At 43.4% G+C, this 19,416-nt stretch overlaps 1 protein-coding gene across 6 annotated transcripts in view; it reads right to left on the bottom strand.

Annotated features, from left to right (window-relative positions):
- BANP (BTG3 associated nuclear protein) overlaps positions 1-19,416 on the bottom strand; it is a 160,710-nt gene that overhangs the window by 89,568 nt on the left and 51,726 nt on the right. For 4 of the 6 annotated variants that reach the window (XM_080643796.1, XM_080643795.1, XM_080643797.1 and 1 more), the window contains exons 5-6: positions 7,493-7,609; positions 5,596-5,771 (exon numbers count right to left, since the gene is read on the bottom strand). In XM_080643796.1, the coding sequence (XP_080499922.1) occupies positions 5,596-5,771; positions 7,493-7,609 (293 nt within the window). The remainder of the gene's footprint in view (positions 1-5,595; positions 5,772-7,492; positions 7,610-19,416) is intronic. The other 2 variants (XM_080643799.1, XM_080643798.1) reach the window with 1 other exon arrangement.

Below are 19,416 nucleotides of genomic sequence, written 5' to 3'. Positions count from 1 at the left end.
CACAGTTATTATAAAAGCCACTGAGTAGTTGGCCTTATGATGGAGGAGAGTCTCAGGTGGGCCTGACCTAATCAGATGAGCCCTGCAAAAGCAGAATTTTTTTCTGCTGGTGACAGGAAGGGATGACGAAGATGTTAGAGGGTCATGGGGACTTAACATGAGAAAATATCTCCACTGTAAAATGAAGGGCCATGAGATAAGAACCAGAGCAGGCTCGTTGGCCAACAGTCCCCAAGAAAACATGGACATTGGTCATCCTACCTAATAAAAGAGTAATATGCAAATTGACCATCACTCCAACACACAAGATGGCTGCCCCCATGTGGTCAAAGATGGCTGCCCCCATGTGGACACAAGAAGGCCAGCAGGGGAGGGCAGTTGGGAGGGATAAGGCCATCAGAGGAGGGCAGTGGTGAGCGATCAGGCCAGCAGGGGAGGGCAGTTGGTAGGGACCAGGCCTGCAAGGGAGGGCAGTTGGAGGCAATCAAGCCTGCAGGGGAGGGTAGTTAGGGGTGACCAGGGCAGCAGAGGAGAGAAGTTGGGGGAGACCGGGCCTGCAGGCAAGGGCAGTTGAGGGGGGGACCAGGCCTGCAGGGGAGGGCAATTAGGGGTGACCAGGCCTGCAGGGGAGGGCAGTTAGGGGTGACCAGGCCTGCAGGGGAGGGCAGTTAGGCATCAATTAGGCTGGCAGGGGAGTGGTTAGGGGGTGATCAGGCTGGCAGGCAGAAGTGGTTAGGGGCAATCAGGAAGGCAGGCATGCAAGCAGTTGGGAGCCAGCAGTCCTGGATTGTGAGAGAGATGTCTGAATGCCGATCCTACAGGGATCGGGCCTAAACGGGCAGTCGAACATCCCTCGAGGAATCCCACATTAGAGAGGGTACAGGCTGGGCTGAGGGACACACACCCCCATGCACGAATTTCGTGCACTGGGCCTCTAGTATAACTATAAGAGCACAATCCTGCCAACACCCTAACTGAGCTTGGAAACAGATCTTCCCCAGCACCTCCAGATACAGGCCCAGCACAGTCAATGCCTTGACTTAGGCCTTATGATCAAAGACTTCTGCCTCCTCAGAGCTGTGAGATAATAAACAGTGTTGTTAGGCCCACTATGTTGGTGGTAATGTTTCATGCAGCATAGAAAACACAAGTGCTTCTGTAAATTTAAAAAGAAACAATTAGAAAATGTTATGAGGGAGGCCTCTCGGTCTTTGCCCTGATGCACTGGGCTCTACAGTTGCAGGGACCACACTGTCCATTGTGCCTCTGGAGGCTGCGGGGCTGGTCAAACATTAATACATGGAATGCGAGGTATTTAAGTTATTTCCAAAGTAATCTACACTAATAAAAGAGAAAGATGCAAACTGACCGTACCTTCGTAACGCCCACCAACCAATCTGGAGTATGCAAATTAACCCAACAAAGGTGGCGGGTTAATTTGTATACACAGGTGCCAAGCGGAGCAATGGCGACAACGCAGGCGTTCCACACTGCCCCAGCCACTCCAGGCAGAAAGGCGGAAAGGCGGCTCCGGGCCGGAGCAAATGCGGTGCCAGCAGCCTGGGAAAGGAAGGCCCATTCTTGCACGAATCTTCGTGCATCGGGCCTCTAGTATTAAATCTACATTCAAGCCAATTGCTGTACTGCCCTTTCCCAGCTTTAAGTTCACCCACCAGTTTTTAAAACCCTGGTACTCAATCCATGCCTAAGCTGCTCCTGAAACCCAGTGTTCATATACCTCTCCTCTGACCCACTCTAAGATGCTCAACTCACACTTCAAATGTCTCCATGCAATATTACCTCCACCACATCCCTCTCCTACACTAATATCTGGAGCAAATAGCATGAACTGTGGAATGAAAGTACAAACCTGGGAAGAGGGCTGTGGCTTTTAAAAGTGATAGATAAGGTACCAGAGGTGAGGACCAGGGGAACCCGCAGGCTGGGGAGGAACAGGGCTGGGAATGAGCCGCATGAGCCTTTGCAAAGTATGTCTTGCTGGGCCAGTCCTCCCAACAATGGATCACATGGTACTTAGAATCTGGCACCAATTTCTGAGCCCTTATAAATTAAAGTGTTTACATTCTGACTGTGAACCTCATTCAGTAACACTCTGCCTCCCCCAAACAACCCATAAAAACTGATGGCCCTTTTCTGGTTTTAGACAGTTAACTTTATACCTGTGGCCCAAACACGTGCACTTACTGGAGAGTGATGTGACATCTTTACGCTGTAAACAGATTGATACTTTGGGGGCTTTAAACTGGCAATTCAAGATGGTTGAGTTACATATAGGATAATGATATAGGAAAAGGAAAAAAAACAAATGGCTTTGGAACTGGACTCCATTCTTTTCCTGTTGCTATGAGCACACTTCCATAGAAACAGCATGACCACACCACTGACTGAGGGCCAAGGCCACCTACTCAGGCCCAGACACCCCAGTCCTGGAGGTCAAAGTCTGGACTGCAGGGCAGAACCAGGTGGGCTTCTTCTTTCCCTGTGAACTCCTGGCTGCTCAGCACAGATGATGTCCTGAGCTCGGCCATAACTGAAACAAGTACTGAAGAGCATCCCTTGGCATAAAGGAGTGGGAACCCCTGGGCACAGACAGAAAGTCCCTAATCAGTGTCACATGCTATGATTCTGAAACACAACATGAGATGCTGAAATGATGTCACTTTCCCAGCCCTGTTCTAGATCACCCTCTGGCCCCTTTTCTCTGATCTAGGACAAGCGCAGCACTCACTGCATGGTCATTCATGCTCACACATCCACCAACATTCTCATACTGGTTTCTCTTGATTACATTATGGTCATTAACCTGTCTGTAATCCTATTCTTGGCAGCCAATTTACGATCACTAGTAAAATGTTTTAATGTTATCACACATAAAAATATGCAAAAAAAGTTTTATGTAAAATAAATTATCAAGAAATGTTTGTGGCTAAATTTCCTCTTTATGTGTACTAGAGGCCCGGTACACAAAATTTGTGCACAGGGGGGAGGGGGGGCAGTCCCCTCAGCCCAGCCTGCACCCTCTCCAATCCAGGACCCCTCAGACATCCCTCTCACAATCCTGGACTGCTGGCTCCTAATCGCTCACCTGCCTGCCTGCCTGGTTGTCCCTAACTGGCCCCTGCCGGCCTGGTCGCCCCTCATGGCCCCTCCGCTGGCCTGATCGCCCCATGCAGCCTGCTCTTCAGTCATTTGGTCGTCCCTCACTAACCCCCCTGCCAGCCTGGTCGCCCCACGCAGCCTGCTGTTCAGTCATTTGGTCATCCCTCACTAACCCCCCTGCTGGCCTGGTTGCCCCATGCAGCCTGCTTGTTCAGTCATTTGGTCATCCCTCATTAACCTCCCTGCCAGCCTGGTCATCTTGTGAGAGCATGAGGGTTAATTTGCACATTACCTCTTTATTATATAGGATGGCTGATGTTTTGTGAACACAGCAATTCAAAATGCTTCTCTCAGACGACTCTGCACCACCCCAATGAGCACATCACAGATATTTATCATATAAGTCAGCTTACTGACTGGGCTTTGGAACATTCATGAGGCCAATCTCTGATATTGATTAAATTATACCTGAATTACAACCCTCTCACTAAAATTAAGTACCCAACATTTTATACACAGAATTAGTCAAGTTTTCTAAGAACTACTAAATGCATGAACAGCAGGAATTTAAACTCTTCATTAAGACTATAACTAAATCCCTTCATTAGTCAACAGATCCCATTTTGTGTTCCATATTGCTCATTTGTTTCCCTAACTCAATTAGCCTGCTTAATCTTTAAAGGATTATACCCAACACTTTCCCTACTTAACAAAAATAGAAGTACACCAAGACAAAAACCTCCAAAAGGAGACAGTTAGCACTTCTTTCTCATTCTAATGGAGTTCATGCCATGAGAGATGAAATTGCCTGAGCAAAATATTGGGATAAAATGATACAGTATCTTTGCTATAAATAAATAACTCTAAATTTGATATAAAACAGCATGTCAATTCATGCAAACCATTTGGAATTCTTCAGAAGTAACCACTTTGATACCTGTGGTTCTCTAAAACTTCAGGCACTTAAATCTATACTAATAAAAGAGTAATATGCAAATTGTCACAACACCCTCACAGTAACAACCGAACAGCAGGCTGCGTGGGGTGACCAGGCCAGCAGGGGGATTAGTGAGGGATGACCAAACGACTGACCAGCAGGCTGCGTGGGGCGACCAGGCCGGCAGGGGGGTTAGCGAGGGATGACCAAACGACTGACCAGCAGGCTGCGTGGGGTGACCAGGCTGGGAGGGGGGTTAGTGAGGGGCGACCAGGCCAGCAGAGGGGGACAGTGAGGGGTGACCAGGCTGGCAGGCAGAGGCAGTTAGGGGTGATCAGGCTGGCAGGGGGGGAAGGGGGCAGTTAGGGGCCATCAGGCAGGCAGGCAGGCAGGTGAGCAGTTAGGAGCCAGCGGTCCCAAATTATGAGAGGGTGCAGGCTGGGCTGAGGGGACCCCTTCCCCCCATGCATGAATTTCGTGCACTGGGCCTCTTGTCTTTTTATAAGGAGATAAGAACAATCTGTCTTGTTGTAGCTCTGGGCTCTTATCAGGAACTAAAATGACTCAATCTACAGACAAGCCTATGGCCCTTTAGCACTTTGCATATTAATAATGTTTCTCCAATATTAACTAGCTGACTTGACATTCCAGTTGAGCAAGCTGCTCTAGTCTTAGGGGAGGACACGGCAGGAGACAGCTAATCCGATTCTCAGTGCATTCATAAATCTCACAGAAATATTTAACAGATGATGCCCTACAGGTCAGTAGTAAGTCTGATACAAGAGACATTAATGGATTAGCTCTTCCTCCAACATCACATATACAGCAGTGACTTAAAGACGACTCCACCCACCCTTCTCTGTATCATCTTCCCCAAACCACTGTGCTAAATAACTAAGACTGCTCAGTCCAAGTTCTCATAACATTGAAACTGCTGGGGGAAGCATTCCCAAGGACAGTGTCAGTGAAACATATGCATTACAAAATGTTTTTTCCTGATAGAATGATACCACAGAATGGTCCTGACTTATAACCTCTAAATCTCATTGAAAGAGACAACACAGCTCATGGCATGGACCCAGCTTGAATGTGCAACACCTCTGAGAGTCTATGTTGGGCCCTCATCAGAGAGGCATGGATAGACCTATTGTCCAAGACAGTGAGCCAACTACTAGTTATACCACTAGTTATAAAAATTACAACTGTCCATCACTAGAAAGCCTCCAGAACTTGATTAAATAAGTGAAACTGACTGGAAATGATTTGTAAATCTGTATTAATGTGGAAAGATTTCTACTATGCAAAGAAAAAAAAGCAAGTTATAAAATCATAAATTAGTGTGTATGTTAATAGAGAAAATGCCCAGGAAATTTATAGATCTCTCTGGATGTGGAATTTACCATGTTATTTACACTTTCTTCATCATTTTTCTATTTTATCACTTTTCAAAAACAATAAACATATATTAATTTTCTAAAAGGGGGTGGGAGGTACCTAATGCTATTCAGGCAAAGGAAAGGAAGGCTTTGTGAGCGCACCTTCTGAGTTCAGGGTGATGAGGGTGACGTTGTTTCCGATGTTCTGACTTCCCGACTGTCCACAGGTGGAAACGGAGTCACTGGCCTCCGACCCGCTCTCCCCATCCTCATTGTGGCTGTCTTCCTGCCCGGGTACCTTCACCACAATGGTGTTCTGCCGACGCCCGGGAACCGCGCTGAGCAGGAAACAAAAACACCACCAGTGTTGTGAGAGCAGCAGCACCGACAGGCAGAGACTAGCAATGAGTCACTGCATGTTCCTCTTTCCTTCCCTTGTCCGAGGCTAACTTCACACGGAGCAGTGGGCACAAATCTTCCCATGCACCCCCTCTACTAAGATTAATAGCAATTTGATACCAGTAAATAGTTTGAGGTTGGAAGAAACTATATAACATTTTAAGCATTTTAAAAAGTGTTTATATCATGAAGTAATATCACAGCTTTCAGTGACTCAAGGCCTAAATGCTGTTTCTGGATCACAGAGGTATTCCCACAAAATGTTGACATTCACATAAAGTAACTTTTAAGCCATGTCAAAGGAAAAACTACTAGTAAATTAGGAGGCAGTATGGCTAGAGACTTCCATCGATCTAATCTACTCCATACTGTTAGACATTCTAGAAATGACTCAGCCTTTGAAAATGCAGTTATCACTCCCAATGATTTCCACTGACAAAAACCACTTAAGTAGGTTTAAAAAGCCAGTCAAGTATCTCCGATGAAATACTCTCACCACCATCAGGGGTCCCTATACGAAGCAATGGATATTGTCAGAAAAACAGGACACAGCCCAGCTCGAAAAGTACTCAAAAAATAAAAATAAAAAATATTATCTGGAGACATGCTACTTGCCTTTTTAAAGACCCTTTCAATGGCCCTTCAACGTGGACTGCTAAGCACTGAGAAGGGGAGAGAAGCATAATTTCCCTGTTTACACATTAAAACATGTTTCCAATCCTAGCCCTACCCAGAGAAGGGTGCTATACTTTCTTGATTCTACAGAGGCTTGTCCAGGCTGACTTGGCTCCTAAAGGCTCAGACTCTGAGGGCTGACCTTCACCCAAGCCATCGAGAGGCACACCTGCCCCTATCTCTTCTCCACCAGCCAGACCTCCTCCACCTCTGAGCACCTAGACACCCATACTTCACCTTGTCTCCCTGCACCCCAGCACACAGGCCCTCAGACACCCAGGCTATGACAACAAAGAAAATAGGACACAGCTGGAGGAGGAACAATCTGCAGAGGAGACTGAGAGAACAGGCAAAACAGAACAGGTAGGAAACAAAAAGCAAAAGAGCCCTCTTGGAGGAATGTTATCAGGAAAAGCTGAGCCCCGACTACGAGACAAGGCCACCCGGAACTCACTTCATCATCACACAAGGGTGGTGAGAATGACTTTTATACACTCCCATCTCTGAAAAAGGTTACATTTAAAATGTCTCAAAAGAAAAGGGTTGAGAAAAAAGCCATCACCTCAAAATATCTCCACCACTTAGCAAATTTACATGAGGATATCTGTTGACTTGACATGCTACTAGACAGAGAGACATACTGATGTGAGTAAGCCATGAGCAGGTAAGAGGATAAGGGCTTGACCGACTATTGTGAAAACACAGCATCATGTCTCGATACCACACACTACACTGAACACAACAGTCCCAAACGCCCAAATGCTGTCTGTCCTTTAACCTCTTGCTCTTATCTAGCTCATCTGACAGGACCTTGGTCCAAAGCGTGGCACAGCCCCCCCACACCACAAAGAAGTGTGGACAGTGCCTTTTGGGCTTAGCCCATGTGAGGACAGAAATGCCCAGTCAGAATGCTGATTTGTCCTCAAGGGGACTCATCACAGTGGCAGTGGCAGTGAAAGGTGGGGATGATGTTGTGGCTACTGACTTGCTAATGATATTTTCCAGGGAATCCGGTGCCCTGTTGCTCAAGGGGTCGTCCATCTTGGCTACAATGGCGTTCTGCCGATCACTGTTGAGTATTACTGTAGTCTGGGGGACGACGCTAGGGAACAAAAGAATCACAAAGAAAAAGAAGACCTTAAAACAACAACATTCATTGTAAGAGTGCATAAGAGTAATTCAATACAGTCAGCTCCCAATGATGGGCACTAAGGAAGGGAGGTGGCCCCAAGCAGAAACCACATTAAAAGTAATAAACAATTTACACTGGGCAAAGAATAAATTGGAGATGGGAATTTTTTATATAGAGAATGTAACCTTCCTCATTGTTGGTATTCTCAGTTTGCACATGGGGTAATACAAAAAAGGGATATTTAAACCTTTATACAGAATAGATTGAGATGTCACAAATTATGCACAATTAACAAGGTTTCTAAAGTATCATGTTTCCTGAAAAACATGCTTAATATTTTTACTCATTCCATCCCAATGGATTCCTACATGACAAATCTAGGTTTTATAACTGCTACACTTATCAATACCATCCCAAAATGTTAGTGCTACTCTGGAAAGAAAGGACAAACACAGTAGAGGGACTGCGGGTGGGTCACATGGCACTGACTGACTCTAGGTTCCACTGGGAGAATGCAGGAACCAGGACCAAAGGACCTCTGGGTTTTGTTTTCAAGGAAAATTATCACAGGAAAGAACTGAGCCCTCACTGGGCACCTTCGTAGAGACAGCACTGTGTGTTCACCAGTAGCCAAGAGCCTATCTCAAGGGGCACACTCATTGAGACTTCAGTCATTAATCTTATAGCCCTAGGCAGTTTATGGCCCCAGGAAATTTTAGAATCATAGTGCATACCATACTTAGACCTCATTTTCCAAAACACAACTCGGGAAGCAGTGCCTTTATATAAGATCCATGTAGCCAACAGCACACGTGAAAACCTAGCCTACTGTCATGGCTACAGGGCTATTCAGCCCCCTCCCAAAATCAGGGCACAAAAGATTCTGCTTCAAAAATACGAACATGATCCACGGCACATCACTCAAAGGTGTTGTTTTTACAATTATTCTACTTGTTCTTTGGTGACACCTAGTCACCACCAAACCCTAAGGATGTTGCAAGTAACCTGGGTGACCTTTGACTTGGCCATGTACAGGCTGAAAAATTCACGCTTCTCCTATACCAGACAAAAAGGTTTGCATATATTTGACTAGAGGCCCAGTGCACAAATTCATGCACCAGTGGGGTCCCTTGGCCTGGCCTGCGGGATCAGGCCAAAACTGGCTCTCCAACATCCCTCGAGGGGTCCTGGACTATGAGAGGACACAGGCCATGCCAAGGGATCCCACAGGTGCACGATCGGGGCCAGGGAGGGACATGGGAGATTGGCCAGCTGGGGAGGGACCGCAGGAGGGCTCCAGGGCATGTCCGGTCATCCAGGCCAGACCCCAGCAGCAAGCTAACCTACTGGTCTGAACGTCTTCCCCCTGGTGATCAGTGCATGTCATAGCGACTGGTTGACTATCTGCCCCCTGGTGGTCAGTGCCACATCATAGCGACTGGTCGACCGTCTGCCCCCTGGTGGTCAGTGCACGTCACAGCAAGCAGTTGAGTGGCCTTAGCATATCATTAGCATATTACTCTTTGATTGGTTGAATGGCCGACGAGACGACTGGACGCTTAGCATATTAGGCTTTTATTATATAGGATATTTCCCAAAGAGTATTCCACAGAACACTAACATCCCCCAGGACCCCTCCCCCCCACACACACACACACACACTCATTCCTGTTCTCTCTCATTCCATGAGCAACTAAGTAAGTTCTACTAAGTAGATGAGTTCCTAATGGGGAGAGGTCCCACAGGGAATATAACAATTAAAATTCATTTATGCCCATCATCGGCAAAGTGGTTTTGACTAAATATACCTTTTCCTCCTAAAGACTCTTAACGTCAAGGAAACAATGTTCTGAAGCAACCAGCTTCAAGTTGGAATAAACGTATACCTGGAGGCACTCAAAGACTTTCATGAGGTTCCTGGGTGTGGGCCAGTTCCCAGCATCTCAATTGCAAGATCCTTACCTTCCAGAAAGTACTATTTCCTAAAAATTATTCTCCTTGAGAAAGCACCTCTGATCAATTTGTTTGTTTCACTTTTTTAAAAAATTACTTCTTATTCTAATTATATTCACTCTAATTATACTTGGGTACACTGTCCATCCAGGAAATGAACACCTGAGGTACAAACGCAGGGCCAGTCTGAAACGTGGCAACGCCTCCAATGACCAACTGGAAAACCCTGTGGTGAGCTATTGTTCCATAGCACTTTGCTTTCAACAAAACTAACAAGACCTAGTTAAAATATCCAGCTCACAGATCATCAAAAATAATTTTTGATGATAGACCACAACAATTTTTGGCATGTAACTTAAAGAGCTGAGGAACTCTTTCTTCTCCCACAGATTTATTTATGGGAACAACATTTCTCAGAACTCAAAACTATAAAAACTAAAAAGAGAAATAAAAGTAATGTTGAATGAACCTGTCTCGTTTTAAGCAATAAGTCATGAATTCAGGAATTAACTAAAACTAAATCCACACCTTCACAAGGATACATTCACAATATTGGATTATTAAGAATTCATTATAAACAAAAGTAATATATTTATGTTGTTTTGTTCACCTGTGTACTAATAACTGTAATAAATGTCTTTAACCCTAGGGCCTTACAGTTACAGGAAATAAATATTTAGCTTCAATTTCTGTCCATATTTCTGTTACTGAGGAGTGTGACAGCCTGTCAGATAGGACAAAACTTTGTGACGGAAAAGAAATGGAAATGAAAGTTCAAAAAGCAAAGAAACAAGGTAAAATTTGGCTGTCAAAAGCCTATTCATAGGATTTTATAAATGGATGATGCTTTTAGATTAAAGTAATTAAAGAACAATGAATCAGTTTTGTTTTAAAATATCAATATTACAATATGCCAGAAATTACAAACTCTTAACTAATGTAACTTATGTCAACCTCAAATTGTACCAAAGAATATTTCATTTTTCAAAAATTATGAAACATCCATATCACATTAAGAAGAATGAAATAGTTATCTAAGGGTAGATACTGAAAAATTGTCACAATATTACGTTTCTTGACTAGGCTGAACTACAGTCCCAGTCAATCAATCAGACACTAATCTGGGTGCTGCTTGGAAGGACTTTTGCAGATGTGATTAAAGTCCTAATTGTCTGAAGTTATCCAAAAGAAAGATACAGTAAAACCTTGATATAATGGATTGATTTGGATGAGGGGATATCCCTTAAAGCCAAAATCCATTATATAATAAAGTAGGTTTTTCTAATACATGTTAAAAGAAACTGACAAATTAGTTAGCTTACCTGTTTTTACTTATGTAGACATGTCTGTGTAATTAAAATTAAGTATGTATGAAAAGCTTAATTTCATAGAATTTTCTATATATATTACAGTAACTTTAAATTTATACTGAATAGGCCTAGTAAATACATGCATTCACCAGTCACTATGAGTAAACAAATGCAAACAGTTGGGGCGTGGCTCAGCGCAGGTGGGAACATCGGCCAGCACATGTTAAAACTGCTGCAGAGCCCTGACCGGTTTGGCTCAGTGGATAGAGCGTTGGCCTGCGGACTGAAGGGTCCCGGGTTCGATTCCGGTCAAGGGCATGTACCTTGGTTGTGGGCACATCCCCAGTGGGGGGTGTGCAGGAGGCAGCTGATCGATGTTTCTCTCTCATCGATGTTTCTAGCTCTCTGTCCCTCTCACTTCCTCTCTGTAAAAAATCAATAAAATATATTTAAAAAAAAAAAAAAACTGCTGCAGAAAGTCATGCCAAGTTACAACAGAACCAACTACCGCCCAAAATGTGGTGTGATCACATGCTAATCATTTATGGCACATTGTTTAAGAGCAGTCTCTAGGACTTAAATATGTAGGCTATATTTGTTGGTATGTAATATTTATGTTGGTGAAATTACTACAATGTTTTTTCCAACGTATGGCCCATTTGCTAAAATTTGTTTAAAATAATAATGAATAACAAAAAAAATAACCTATTAATTTAATTATAAGCAAATCTTGGTTAAAAGCATTTTAAAATTAACAGGGTGTTAATTTTCACATATGACATACAGACTGGGAATTTTTTCTGTTAAATCCAAAGCCCATTAAATCGAGGTCTGAAAAACTGAGGGTTTACCGTAATGTTGGATGGGCCTGGCCTGATCAGATGAAACTCTGAAAGGAGGTTTAGGCTTTCCCTGGTCTTGGAGACTCCAAACAGCTCCTGCCAGCTGACCATGATCTGCCCTTCCTGTCCACCTGCCCTACAGCCTTCAGTTGCCCCCACAATGTATAAGCCAATCCCGTGTGATAAATTCCTCGTGCGAGTGCTGCCCCCCTCTCTCTCTCTCTCTCTCTCTCTCTCTCTCTCTTTCTCTCTCTCTCTCTCTCTCTCTCTCTCTCTCTCATATCTCCTACTGTTTCTGCTTCTCTGGTTGAACCCTGACACGTTTTGAAATAATTATAGACCCACAGGAAGTTACAAAGGAAGTATACGAAGTCCTGTGTCCCCAATGGTGACATCCTATATAACCTGTAGTACAATATCAAAACTAGGAAAGTGAATGGAACAATATTGCTAGTAAGACTACAGGCCTCATTCAGATTTCACCAGTTTCTGCATGCGGTAACATGTCACATGTAGTTCTATGCAGCTGACATCATATGCAGCTCCGCATACTGCTCCATCGCCACCAAGGAGTGGCCTAGTGCTGCCCTTTTAGACACAGCCACCCTCCCATCCCACCCTATCCCCTGGCAACCACTAACCTGTTTTAATGTATAGTTCTGACATTTCAGGAAAGTGATAGACATGGAATCATACAGCACATGATCTTTAGCAACTGGCTTTTTGCACTCAGCACAGTGCCCCCAAGGTCATCCAGTGGCAACAAGTATCAACAGTTCATTCAGTGTTGGTGCTGCACAGCTTTCCATGGAATGGGTGTTTGTTTACAGGTGGACCAATTTGTTTAACCTTTCATCCGCAGAAGGGTATCGGGGTGTCTACAGGTTTTGGTTATTACAAATAAAGCTGCCATGAACATTCATGCAGAGGTTTTAGTGTGGTCATAAATTTTCATTTCTCTGAGACAATGCCTAAGAATGTGATTACTGGGCTATATGGCAAGTATGTATTTAGCTTTATAAAATACAGCCAAACTTTGCACCAGAGTGGCTGCATCATTCTACATTCTCATCAGCAACGGATGAGAGATCCAGTTTCTCCACATCCTGGTCACACTTGGTGGTGTCACTATTTTTTATTTAGCCATTTTGATAGGTGTGGAGTAATATCTCATTGTGGTTTTGATTTGCATTTCCTTGATGATTACTGATATTGAACATCTAAATAATCATATGCTTATCTACCCTCCTGTATCTCCTCTTTGGTCAAATATCTGCTGTATTTTTAACCCATTTTCTAATTGGATTGTTTCTTTACTGATGAGTTTTGAGAGTTCTCTATTCTAGAAACCAGCTCTCTGTCAGATAAATAGTCTGCACATATTTTATCCTCGGCTGTAGCTTGTCTCTTCATCCTCCTGGCAGGTCTTTCACAGACCATACATTTCTTATTTTGATCAAGTCAAATTTATCTATTTATGCTCTTGGTGTCAAGTCTAAGAAGTCTGCCTAACAGCCAAGGATTTTCTCCTGTGTTTTCCTCTAAAGGTGTTCCAGTTGACATTTAAATCTGTGATCCATTTTAAATTAATTTTTGTTCAAGCTGTAAGGTTGACATTGATGTTCATTTCTTTTCTTTTGCTTGTGGATGCCTAACTGCTCCAGCAACATTTGTTAAAAGCCTGTTCTTCCTCCATTTAACTCTTTTGCACCTTTGTCAAAAACTAGTTGGGCATATTTGTGTGGGTTTATTTCTGGGCTCTCTATTCTGTTCCACTGATCAATTTATTTATTTCTTGATTACTTTGCTTTTAAAAAACTTTGTGTTTAATTCATTCTTTTGCAATCTTAAACCATTACCTATAACTGTATATTTGTTATTTAAGCTCCTGTTAAATAAAAACTTAATCAAGCCCAACCAGTGTGGCTCAGAGGTTGAGTATTAACCTATGAACCAGGAGGTCATGGTTCGATTCTGGTCAGAGCACATGCCCAGGTTGTGGGCTCGATCCTCAGTCAGGGACCTGCACAAGACAGCCAATCAATGATTCTTTCTCATCATTGATGTTTCTATCTCTCTCCCTCTCCCTTCCTCTCTGAAATCAAGAAAAACATATATATATTAAACTTTGTCAAAATTGAGGAAAAGGGAAATAGCTAGACCCCATCCATGGGTCCTCAAACTACGGCCCGTGGGCCACATGCGGCCCACCGAGGACATTTATCCGGCCCGCCGGGTGCCGCAGCCTGTTCGGCTTAGCAGCCGACTTGATCCGGGCCCGCAGTGCGCATAGGAATTTGTTCTTAGTTTTTTTTTAAACTATAGTCCGGCCCTCCAACGGTCTGAGGGACAGTGAACTGGCCCCCTGTTTAAAAAGTTTGAGGACCCCTGCGAGACTATCCTGGTGGTTTCAATTATAATATTATGCTAATTACACAAGTTGAACACTCTTGCCTAAATACAGTATCAGAAGTAAAACAGGCCCTGGAACTTGGCCCAGTGACCTATGATGGGTGAAACAAGGACCATTCACCCATTGTGGACAGTGACTGTAAGTGTGAGTGCAGGACCCCCATGATCCCCAGCAGGACGACCCCAAGGACTCCGTGTAAAAGGAGTCATTCAATCCTGGAAGCCTGTGGGGGCAATGCACCGACAGCTCAATAACCTGCCCAAGCCCACACAACTGGTAAGTGACACACTTAGATTTGAGTTCAAATCCTCAAGCAGCAGAGCCAACACTCTTAACCAAAATCAATGAAGCAATAGTCTATAGCCCCCTAACTTCTGAAACATCAGAATTTCCTGGGGAAGCTAGGGCCTACCCCCAGACAGCCTGGAACTTTGGAAAAAAAAATAATTCCCAAGATGATTCTGATGGATGCCTCTGGTTTAAAACAACAACAAAATTACACACAACCTTATACAAGAGGCACAAATCTGTTCTGGCCACTGTTCCCCCACAGCACTTCAACACCTTCTCAGGTTATACAGCTCCGTTATTACAGTTTAATTTGTCGAGGTACAGGGATCTTTTTGACTGTTTTATTCACTGGTACATCACAACTGCTAAGATGAATGCCCACTACATGGTCAAGCCTATGGGTTAAAACATGAGTGAATGGAAGAATAAGCTTCATATCTGAGTGCAAGCCTCTGGTTAATACCTCTAGATTTCCTTGGTCTCGTGCTGCTAATCTGATGCTAAAAGAAAAAAGGTTAAGGATCACAAGCCAGAACAGAAACCTACGAACACAATGTCAGAGGAAGGCCTAGAATGGATGCTGCCACTGCAATTTCTGAAGATACTAAACTGAGTGTGACTTAGAATCCTGTGGTTTTACTGGTGTGAGCCCAGCATGTACCACAGAGCCTGGTCAATATTAGACACAGTAAACAACCAACATTAATATTAATTTTTTAAACATCAGAGGGTTGTGGAAGATCAAGGAATACTAAACACCTATATGCATCATGGGGACCGTGGGGAGATTCATTTGATGTGAATCCTGAAAAAAGATTTACCTGCTAAAAATGGACTCCCTATGGTCAACTGAGGGCCCAAATTTTATAAACAACTAGAGGCCCGATGCACAAAATTCATGCAAGAGTAGGCCTTCCTTCCCCCCAGCTGCCAGGACCAGCTTCCCTCTGGCACCGAGAACCCAGGCTTCCCTCTGGCCGCCAGCAGGTACCCAGGACCTGGGCTTCCCTCACAGCCCTGGTTTCATCTGGAAGGTTGTCCAGAAGGACATCCGGTCTAATTATCATAGTACGCTTTTATTATCTATATATATAAAAGCCTAAGCGACAGGCCGACCAGTACCTATGATGCACAAAGACCACCAGGAGGTAGATGCTCAACGCAGGAGCTGCCCCCTGGTGGTCAGTGCGCTGGCACAAGCCTCTCCCACCTCCATGGCAGCACGGCAGGTGCAGTAGGGTCTGGATGAGCAGGATCGAGGGGCCCGGGCTCGAGCTCCTCCCCGGCCCCCTGCTGCTTCAGGCACTACTACATCCCCTGAAAGATCCTGGATTGCGAGAGGGCGCAGGCCAGGCTGAGGGACCCCACTGGTGCACCAATCCGTGCACTGGGCCTCTAGTTATAGATAAGAGCCTAGTGGCCACTTCCTGATAGGGGCTTCTCACATTCTCTGTATAGCAGGACCTTCCCCTAGCTCTGCCCTGTTTGTTGACACCATAGGAGTCAGCCACTGCAGGGAAACTCTGGTTTTGACTTTCAGTACTGCACAATTAGACACCTCATTTATATAAAATGGACCTAATTGAGAGCCTGGGCGGGAACTTTGCTATCCTGACCTTTGTCTCAGACACAATTTAGGTTGCTACCTGAATCTGTATCACCAGGGCTATAGCTCCTTTTGGTTGAATAAGTGCATTTTATTCTTTATTGTAATTTAAATTATTTTATTGGTTTACAGTGATCTCATTCACTAGCTTACTACTTTTATTCTCACTTTATTGATGAAGAAACTGATGCTTAGAAAAGTTAAGAATTTGCCCAAGTTCTCACCATTTATAGATGATGGAGCCTAGATCTGAAACCAAGTATTTCTCAAATTCTTAGCCACTTGCTGGTTAACAGCAAGAATAATCCTATTTCAATACTGTTCAACTTACCTTTTTCAGTGTTTAAGCATTTTAGTTGTTTTGTTTTTAAATCAATTTTGTATCCTCAGCTTTCAGAGTTGTTATGGCAAATATTTTCCAAGCTACACTTAGGAAGTGGCCAACTTCTTATCGGTTTCAAGAAATTGCTTTGTGACAGTACCTGTATTATTATTATTTTAAAACATCAACTTTTCTGCCCCTTTGCCCATCAGGCACAAAAAAAAAATGGACTATCATTTGAATGCACACTTAGGAGCTTTATTCAAATCTGAGCAAAAAAAAAAAAAAAAAAGGAACTAAATAAAAGACTTGGAAAATGTAGGCTGTAAACTATTTTCCACAAGTTTGTGTTTGCCACTTTTTATGAAAAAAGGAAAACTAAAAACAAGTTGGACAAAAGCAGCCCCTTGGCTTGAACCAGAGAACTTGGAGCCCATACCTTGGTCCAGTGCAGGCAAGGACATGAGGACAGGATCAGCCAACATTTGCAAGGTCAGTATCTGCCATGCAGAGAGCCCAACAAGAAACACATGCAGACCTGGGACAAGAGGTGGACCAGAGATTGCACCCAGGCGCTCTATAGAAGAACTGTATGCTTAGAGTACTTCATAGAAACTCTAACACAGAATCTGCTAAAATCCTATACAGATTTCAGAGACTTATAATTGGATTCTGAATGTAAACACTCACACATACACACACACCTCTTATTGTATACTAACAGAGGAACAGAGAAAAACCTCATAGAACCATAAAAGTCAAATAGTTTAATATTTAGGGCCAGCTCCATTTGCCTGAAAACACCACACTGATTCAGGTTTGAAGCTCACAGGGATGGGTCAACATCAATTAACAAGTCTGCCATGGAAATTGCTAGAGGTGTAGGAGTCATGCCTATATTCTCCATTCCTACCCAAGAGTTTCAGTGCACTGGGGTTCAACCAAACAAACACTTCTTAAGTCCCCTTGAAGAATGGGGTTTCCCTGGGAGAACCTGCACAGTCATTCCTTATTTCCAATTTCCAATGATCAAGGAAAACTTCCACGAGTACCAAAAGCATTTAATCCAAGCAAAAAGCTCATCCAGGAAATAAGAAACCCATTGGCCTGGCTGGTGTGGCTCAGTGGTTGAGCATTGACCTATGAACCAGGAGGTCACGGTTCTATTCCAGGTCAGGGCACATGCCTGCGTTTCAGCTCAATCTCCACTGTGGGTGTGCAAGAGGCAGCCAATCAACGATTTTCTCTCGTAACTGATGTTTCTATCTCTCTCTACCTCTCCCTTCCTCTCTGAAATAAAAATATTTTTTTTAAAGAAAAAAACTGCCACCAAGTCTGTAATATCACCAACAGTGCCATGTCTGTAGATGTTCACTGGACAACCATCGAGGGCTGAAGGGACATGGACATATCACATCAAATAATCAAGAATGTCCACAATTATGTTCTTTGTCTAAACCTCACCTTACACATATGGGTACTAAGAGTAAATCCTATTTTAGAAGAAACTACTCTTCCAAAGACAAGTTTAAATAACTTAAGATGCCTGGAGGCCAAATCCTCTGACCCCCTCCATCACTGACACTGTCCTGAATGGCATTAAGTGAGAAGGCCACTCCAGGCACAGCAGAAATTCTCTACCCTCAGGGAGTTCACATCCTGAGTTACTTATATTAACCCAAAATAGGAGCAAACCTTAGGTAAGGCTAAAACTGTACACAGCGCTGTATTAACTTGCAAATAACTTCCCACTCATTTCCTATATGAGGCAGTCAAGTCAGGTGATATTTCTATTCACACAATGACCTCCAACTTTGTGTTTTGCAGCTGGGGTGGAAGGAGTTCCACCAGAATATTTGAAAATTATTTGAGAAAGTTTTTGCCTCCCTCCCACCTACAATTAAGCCTCACTAGATTATATCCTACTGACCATAAGTCCTTCTGAAACTCAAAATAATTATTCATCAAGTTGAATTTGGGAAATCTGACATACTATTAACTTTGAATTTTTGTGAATTATCTCAAAGAAAACCTCTCAATTAACAAAAGCAAGCCAGCAATTCTCTCCAAATTAACTTACAGATTCAACTCAATTCCCATCAATGAGATATGAGTTATTCTAACACTGGAAGTACACCAAATTATTACAATATGCATAATCTATTAAAACATTTGACTATGTTTATTATCTGCTTATCAGATTGAATTTGAGCCATCAGATTATGTTAATAATTCATAAAGTGTATGTGTGTAAACTACATGTTTTCTTTGGTTAATACTCAGTCGTAACATGTACAGGGAATCACAAAAAAGTCACCAAAAGTCTGCAGGTGTGTGAGGTAGTGTAGACCAATCGGGAATAGAAATCACATGCATACAAAATTAAATGGAAACATCAAAAATTCAGCCCTAGCCAGTTTTGCTCAGTGGATAGAGCATCAACCTGTGGACTGAAGAGTCACAGGTTCGATTCCAGTCAAGTCAAGGGCACATGCCGGGGTTGTGGGCTAGATCCCCAGTAGGGAAGGCGTGCAGGAGGCACCGATCAATGATTCTCTCTCATCATTGATGTTTCTCTCTCCCTCCCTCTCCCTTCCTCTCCCTTCCTCTCTGAAATCAATAAAAATATTTTTTAAATTCAAAATTTGATAAGGAAAAATTAAGAAGTCTGTCATTGCTGAGATCACACCATTCCCTCACAATTCAAACAAACATCTTGTGTTTGTCACATTATGAAATGCTATACTTTTGACTGAGAAGGTCAATGCCCCAAATGGAAACACTCTGGATACTGATGACCCCTCAGGCCAAGACTGCCAGTGCTCCAATGCCAGAACGAGATGCACAGAGCCAGTGAGGCCTACCCAGAGCCATGAAGGCTCAAAGACTAAAACAGTCCTTCCACAAATATCCAGCAACACTTAAAACAAAAGACCCTCTGGGAGTAAAAGAGAAAATCAGCAACCAGCATAATTTAAATAATTTCTTGATCAAATATTTGTTTTCTGTGGGTCAATAATCAGTTCAGAGGAAAAGAAAA

This window comes from Plecotus auritus (genome assembly GCF_963455305.1).
Source record: "Plecotus auritus genome assembly, chromosome: 10".
In the NCBI taxonomy this organism is placed as follows: Eukaryota; Metazoa; Chordata; class Mammalia; order Chiroptera; family Vespertilionidae; genus Plecotus; species Plecotus auritus.
The sequence above is the reverse complement of the archived record's forward strand: the minus strand, read 5'-3'. Positions and strand labels throughout refer to the sequence as shown.